Source organism: Elgaria multicarinata, chromosome 2, assembly GCF_023053635.1.
Source record: "Elgaria multicarinata webbii isolate HBS135686 ecotype San Diego chromosome 2, rElgMul1.1.pri, whole genome shotgun sequence".
Taxonomy (NCBI): Eukaryota; Metazoa; Chordata; class Lepidosauria; order Squamata; family Anguidae; genus Elgaria; species Elgaria multicarinata.
Window position 1 is genome coordinate 111,304,009 of NC_086172.1, and position 7,674 is coordinate 111,311,682.

The window sequence follows — 7,674 nt, forward strand, 5'->3', positions numbered from 1 at the left end:
AAGAGTTTAATGTAGCATGTTTAGCATATTTGTTTTGAATATCTTTTCATCTGAGTTGCGTTTAGCTAGAAAAGCAACACACTTCTCCTCTTTGTGGTTTCTATATACAGTTTGTTAAGTGTCGTCTAGCTTGGCTCGGCTCGACTAGCTTTGGCGATTGCCGCGAACGCTGTCCCAACACTGCCGCCTGGCGTCGAGGGAGCATTCTGGAGTCGCCCCGTTACAGACGATTTCCGGAGAGAGGCTGATCCTGCTACCCCCTGGAAATAGTCAAAACTAGTGGGCGGAGTGTCCCAAAGGCAGCAGAGAGACCTCCCTGTTCCTCGCGGTACGGCCTCCTGAGACGGCAAGTTTAAACCAGGAAGTAGGTAGAGTTTTCTAAAGTTTTTCTTTCCTTCGGTTTCCTAACAATCATTCAGATCAATTGCGCAGAACTTTACTTCGGAGTTGGCCTGAAATCGTTTCGAAAATAATCTGGTTAACATTGAGTTCCGGGTGCATTTGTGAACGAGGAAGTCAGATCTTTGGCATTCTATTTCCTCAAAGGAAGAGATCGTAGTACAGCTTTATTTATTTCACGTTTACGGGTGAAACCTTGAATATTGCTTGGCCAGAAGTTTCTATGCCCAAAAGAATGTGCGTACTTAAAGAGATAGAAACAGTTGAACGTGAAGAATTTCCCTAAATTCAGTATTAGAATATTCTAATCCTTCCTCCTGCTCTTCCTAGGTTTTCCAGTAATGGATCCACTTTTGGATCTGCTGAATTCGTTTTCAAGGGCTCTTACTGCAGACGAACTTTCTGCTCTCAAGTTTCTGTGCCAGGACCGCATTGGTAAAAAAAAGCTAGAGGCTGTGAAAAGTGGCCACGAGCTCTTTACCTATCTCCTAGAACAGCAAATAATTACACATAACGATGTAGAATTCTTAAGGCAGATGCTAAGAACCCTGAAAAGAGAAGATCTACTAACCCAGTTGGAACAGTTTGACGAAGGTGCAACCGGTGATCCAGTTAATCAGCTGGATATTCAAGAAAAACGTAAGTGGATAACTAATTTTTGACCTGACAGAGAGAGCTTTTTGCACACTACTTGGCAATAAGCCCCATCAAACATAGCAATACTTGTTTCTGAGTAAACACACGTAGGATAGAATGCTGTCAAGCTGTTAGTCTTCAAAGTGCCACAGGACCCGTTTATGTGTGGCAAAATAGTATCTTGACACATGAATCATAGAATCGTAGAGTTGGAAGGGGCCTATAAGGCCATCCAGTCCACCCCCCTGCTCAATGCAGGAATCCACCCTAAAGCATCCCTGACAGATGCTTTTCCAGCTGCCTCTTGAAGGCCTCTAGTGTGGGAGAGCCCACAACCTCCCTAGGTAACTGGTTTCATTGACGTACTGCTCTAACAGTCAGGAAGTTTTCCTGACATCCAGCCGGAATCTGGCTTCCTGTAACTTGAGCCCGTTATTCCGTGTCCTGCACTCTGGGATGATCGAGGAGAGATCCTGGCCCTCCTCTGTGTGACAACCTTTTAAGTATTTGAAGAGTGCTATCATGTCCCCCCTCAATCTTCTCTGGGGTGCTTCCAAGCTGCCAAGCTCTAGTAATTAAAAAGCACTGTGTAGCTATCCTGTCTTTTCTTCTTTAATGGATTTTCCTGTGGTCAGAAAGAAAGAAAGAAAGAGGTGGTGAGAAAACACAGGAGAGTCCCCAGAATTCTATCAATTCCCAACCCCCAGGCCCCATATCCCCCAACCATCAAGAGCAGATTTTGGAGGATTCAGAGGGTTGCAGTGGGGATGAGAGATGTGGAAGTTCCATTTCACGTACAGAACTCCAGACACACTTTACTGGATCTAACTCATTGCTTTAATAGAAATGTACTTTTTGGAAATCTTGGGAAAGGAATAGGGTTCAGTGAAACCTTAAGATCCTCTAACATGCAATCATATGCATCTTTACTCAAACATAAGTCTCGGTGTATTCAGTGGGTTTTACTTCCAGGAAAAGGTGCATGGGATTATAAATCTAAATCCATGCATAAAGGAATGTATACTAGAAATAAGCTCTGAATTCTGCATAATGCTGGTCCAAGACATTTTGCTGCATGAAGCAAAGCCTAAATTCCCTCTAGCTTAGGCCAACACTTATTTATTTATTTAAAACATCTATATCAATAAGATCTCAGGGCGGCGTACAGATAAAAGCATACAGTATAAAACAGTAAATATACACAGATAAAAACAAATTAAACCATTAACCAAGTTAAAACAATATATAATTTAAAAGCAATAAAACTATTAAAACAGTTAAAACAATGTGCCTAGTGAATTCAACCATTAAAAGCTATGTTAAAAAGCCATGTTTTCACTTGGCGCCAGAATAAAATAAGCGTTGGCACCAGTCGGGCCACCAAGGGGAGGGCATTCCACAGTCGGGATGCCACAACAGAGAAAGCCCTCTCCCTTGTCCCAACATAGTGAATGTGTTGTGTTGGTGGGATGCAGAGAAGGGCTCCTCCAACAGATCTCAAGTCTCAGGCAGGCATATATAAGGAGAGGTGCTCCCTCAAGTATCGAGGTCCCAAGCCGTTTAGGGCTTTAATGGTATTTTTATGGTATTAAAAACCTTGCTGCACTATTCAGATACCTAGTTCTTGCCGCCATCTATCTCCACCTCGATTGCTTAAACTGGTTGCATGGCAGGGACAGTCCTGGTTCTGTCTTCTGATTAAACTTGATCTAGATCAAGCTGCTGTTTGTTTGTTTTTTAAAGACACAGGAGCTAGGGTGGATAAACAGTTGGCAGCCCCAGTGGCACACTTTCCCTGCCTTTATGTACTCATGACAGTCAGAAATAGGCATATCATTTACCACAATATCATCTGCATTCCGAAAAACCTCCAGCCTGTTAAAATTATTACAAGAAGAGAAAAAATGTGGCCGCTGTATTCCTACTTCAGATATAGGAATAAGAAAAAAATATTTACTACGTTAATACTTACTATGCTGATAAATCAAGCTTCTTGAATCAATTTGGAGGCATGAGTAAGAGGATAATTTTCTGGCGGTTAATCCAGTTTGGATTTTTCCCTTCTCACCAGCAGGCTGTCTAGGGAAACTGTAAAGGAAGAGGGACCATGAACCATGGAACCATGGAAGCTTTGATGGGAGGGAGGGTTGGCAACTAAAGACAGCCTACAGGCTGCTAGTTGGCAGTCCTTAAAGTATAGTGTGAGGTTGGTTAACTTCTGGTGGAGTTTGTGGTTACCCAGGAACTCTACCCACCTCACTGTAAAGAAGAGGTTTGAGTGGTAGCAGACACTGAGAGCAGCAGCACACTGGAATCCTGCTCCAGTCTGAGTGAGCATTGCAACCGAACCCCCAAGTGTTTTAGACAGACACTCGAAACATTGTCCGGAGTGCAACATGTCCTGCTGTGCGTCAGTGATTTGACTCAAACAATGATTTCTTTTCTAGGTAAGCTGGACAGAGCTTTTGAAATCATATGTGAACATGTTGGAAGAAACTGGAAAATGCTGATGAGAAAACTTGGAATTTCAGACACCCGAATTGATAGAATCGTAGCTGCCAATCCACTTAACTTGCAAGAACAATTGATGCAATCACTTCTGGAATGGCGTAGATTAAAAGGGAAAGAAGCAAAGGTTTGCGACGTAATAAAAACCCTCAAGGACTGCCGTATGAATCTAGTGGCGGAATATGTCGAAGAAGGTTTGCAATCAGAAGTCTGAAACTCAGTAATGTCAGTGAAACCCCTCCACTGATGAGACATTCAATTAAACATTTCCATGAAAAGAGTCTGTTTAGTTGTCACAGAAAACCTGGGACTGCAATATACAACCAACCTATACTATTGCCTTTGCACATTTGCTTGCTTTTAAGGCTGCTTCAGTGATTTTCAATTCTGTCCTTTGCCATGAGATTGATTTACAGGGCAATTTTAAAGTCTTGGCAAGCCAGGAACGAGCTTACACCAGCTAAACATCAGGATGACTTTGAGCTTTATCACACCAGCATTATACTGTGCAATCACTGCAAATTGCGTGCAAAGGACTCCGAAGTTTTCCAGTTTATAATCTGCTTTTATTGTGAAGTACTCCCATGCATCCTGTTTTAATTGCACTTCTTAACCAAAAGAAGTGCAATATTTTGCTACTAGTTTTCGAGCATATAATTTGTTGTTTTCCGAGTGGCCACTGGGGCACAGGAGCAGGATTTGAAGAAAAATTAAGCTTTAAAGATAAAGACATCAAAATTGGCACAGTAATAGATATTAAGGCGAGCTTTAAGCATACCAAATTTGAATCAGATTGGGTCATCCATTGATTTTTATGATTTTTTTACATTCCCCCCCCCCCCTTTAAACCCATTTCCTGGTATGCAAAGGATCTAGCCGCCCGGTAGCAACAATAACGGCGACAGCTTAGCGCTGTAGGGGATAATTCGAGGGAAACAGGTACGTGGGATGAAGCTCTTTGTCAGGACCTGATGAACTCCTAGCCCAAGCACTCCAGAATACACACACACACACAGAGAATAGCAAACCTGACAGACATCACCCACCCACCCCCGCAGGCATGTTAACACCCAGCAATTATGGAACAGTATGCCAACAAAACCCTCCCTCACATGGGTCAGGCATGTATGGAGCTCATTTACATATGGCAACAGGAAGACATCCACATGATATCACCCTGCCCCACCGTACACAGCCTGCTGGACAGAGACTCTACATTCCCTGTGCTGCATGAGCCACTGAGCAGCCATAGGAATCCCTTTACACAGGTTCATCTCCCCTTATGCCACCCACATACAGACTGCTAGTAAGCATCCTTGTAACTGCATAGCTTAAAGACGTACGGCAGACCACCCAAGTAGTTCCTTTATTTCCTTTGAGAGATTGCAAAGGTAAGACCCATGACAGGCAACAAGGGAAGCCACAACTGCATTCTCAGATCAACCTCTTGGCATGAAGCACCCCAATTGGTATAACAGGAGCCGCAATATCAAGCCAGACCATGTAGAATGGTAGGTCTCAGGTCCCCTGTTGTATGCCTGGCCGGCAACAGTCCTGTCAAAAGGTGAAGGAGAAGGAACAGACAGGACTAGAACCTATATTGCACATAAGAGGGCCACTGTGAACTTGGATATAGGTCATTAATCATCCCTCACCCATAATACACCAGCACCACATAGGCTATGTATGTAACTGGGAACCTTCTTATGTCAAAGGTAGCCAGATGCATGGTATTGACATACCAATTCATATTTGCTGCCACCATCAAGCCAACCAGACACTTGAGACAAAGATTGAGCCCATTATGGTTCTCCTGGCCTCCACTACTTTACTGGGGTTGGCCAGGCATTCATGCAACTGTGCCCATTTCAGTAATACTGCTTCTCTGGCAGTGAAATCCCATAGGTTCAAAAAGGTTGAGGACCCCTGGCTTGGCTTATATGCCTTTAAAAGGCGGCAATTCAACAAGCGGGGCTTTTACTTTTGTGGCATATGTTTGCTGGGAAAAGCACCTGCTGAATTTCGCCTTTGACACATGTCTGTTAAAAGCATAAGAAATGCTATTCTGGACCAGACCAAGGGTCCATCTAGTACAGCACTCTGTTCACACAGTGGCCAACCAGCCATCGGCCAGGGACCAACAAACCAGGACATGGTACAACAGCACCCTCCCACCCATGTTCACCAGCAACGTGCACACAGGCTTACTGCCTCAAATTCTGGAGATAGCACACAACCATCAGGGCTAGTAGCCATTGATAGCCGTTGCCTCCAGGAAACTTGGCCACTTCACTGCTCATTCCTAATTGCAGATCATTTATGAACAAATTGAAAAGAATTGGTCCCAATACTGACCCCTGTGGGGACGCACTATATACTTCCCTCTATCGGGAGAATTGACTGTTTATTCCTACTCTGTTTTCTGTTCTCTAACCAACTACTGATCCATAAGAGGACCTTGCCTCTTATTCCATGACTGCTAAATTTGTTCAGGAGTCTTTGGTGGGAGACTTGTCAAAAACCTTTTGGAAGTCCAAGTAAATGTCCACTGGTTCACCCCTGTCTACATGTTTGTTGGCACTTAAAGAATTCTAGTAGATTAGTGAGACAGGACTTGCCTTTGCGGAAGCCATGTTGATTCTTCTTCAGCAGGACATGCCCTTCTATGTGCTTACAAATTTTGTCTTTAATAATGCTTCCAACCAATTTACCTGGAACAGATGTCAAGCTAACCAGCCTGTAATTTCCCAGATCCCACCCTGGATTGTAGCTGAAAAGAGTTTGAAATCTTAATAGTGAGGCAGGAAAGGACTTTGAAAAATAATCAAGGCCAAACTTCGATCTTCACCAGAATAAAGAATCTCTCACAGACGCCTATTTTAGAAACTACCGATAACACGTCTCCATAGCATTTGCTAACTATTTGTTGCCACTGTGTATAGCAGTGGTCTTCAACTGGTGGGTCGCAACCCAGTGGGTCTTGAGATCAATCCAGATGGGTCGCAGCAAAGCTGTTGCTGCCATGTTGGGCAATTGTGAAATTGGGTCCCGTGTTGCAGGTGGGAAGTCCGAGGTGGGTCTCTGGTCTGGACCACTTGAAGACCACTGGTCTATAGCTCTCATAGTTAAAACGATGGCTTCCTGTGTTATACTCTGTAAGCTGTATTATGGTCTGTATAAACTGTGAAGTATTTTTCCCCCTTTAGTCTGCTTAGAGCAGCATTTATATAATTGGAGGCAATTAACATACCTGAACTCTTCCCTCATGCTGCTCCCTCCTTTTCTCAAGGTTTTGTTCTCAAAGCAACGTTTTTGTTGTTAATGGAGAACACAGGAATCAAATCCTTACAAGCATCCTTTCTTGTTTCATTGTTACAAAAGATAATGGCAAAGATCACAGTTGTATGAAATTCCCCAGAAAATACCAATCTCTTCTACATTCCCTAAGTATTACATTTTCTGCATTACATTTTCTACATTATTTTTCTCAATATTAAAATACCTTAAAATATTAAAATGTTTCCAATTCTTTCTCTTTGTTAGTCGTAGCATCAGTAGTAACATTTTAAAATTTAAGTTTTACAAAACTGAAGAATAGATATGTTTAATTCAATACCATTATTAATTTCCAGGATTCAAAAAATGTATCTACAAAATTCCCTGTCCTTCATCTTCTATCTTCATGTCTAACAGTTTCTGTTAACTTTGACATTGGAGCAACATGGTCGTCTTTTCAACCCCAGGCAAAGATGTACTTATTTTTCTAAGCATATGGACATTAGTTATGGCCCAAATGTTGCAGGCTGCTTTTGTGAAGATCGTTTTTGGCTGTGAGAGGTGGGAGATTTTGCATATTTGTGGATGTACACTTTTCAAATAGTATTGTTTTTAGATTATGTTTTCATGTTATTTTTTATTTGTATCATTGGCTGATTATGGTTTAAAATTTATGTTAACACACACACACACCGTTGTAGTAATCATGGATTTCTGTTCTGCGTGTGTAAGTCAGTTTGAGAGTGCATTTTTGTGATGAGAAGAAGAAGAAGAAGAAGAAGAAGAAGAAGAAGAAGAAGAAGAAGAAGAAGAAGAAGAAGAAGAAGAAGAAGAAGAAGAAGAAGAAGAAGAAGA

The 7,674-nt window shown here is 42.3% G+C and overlaps 1 protein-coding gene across 2 annotated transcripts; it reads left to right on the top strand.

Moving 5' to 3' along the window:
• Positions 1 to 283: 283 nt before the first annotated feature.
• On the top strand, positions 284 to 7,060 carry FADD (Fas associated via death domain). Of its 2 annotated transcripts, none has more exons than XM_063118807.1 (3): positions 284 to 364; positions 730 to 1,038; positions 3,483 to 7,060. In XM_063118807.1, exons 2-3 carry the CDS (start codon positions 741 to 743, stop codon positions 3,755 to 3,757), a joined length of 573 nt encoding a protein of 190 aa, XP_062974877.1. In that variant the 5' UTR covers positions 284 to 364; positions 730 to 740; the 3' UTR covers positions 3,758 to 7,060. The 2 variants fall into 2 exon arrangements, with proteins under 2 accessions (XP_062974877.1, XP_062974876.1); XM_063118806.1 differs by having other exon boundaries at positions 328 to 368.
• The last annotated feature ends 614 nt before the right edge of the window (positions 7,061 to 7,674 follow it).

Excerpts from the sequence above, each read along its gene's own strand:
- FADD (XM_063118807.1), top strand. The coding sequence starts at position 741 with ATGGATCCACTTTTGGATCTGCTGAATTCGTTTTCAAGGGCTCTTACT. Across the intron at positions 1,039-3,482 it reads GCTGGATATTCAAGAAAAAC|GTAAGCTGGACAGAGCTTTT; the intron begins GTAAGTGGATAA and ends TTTCTTTTCTAG.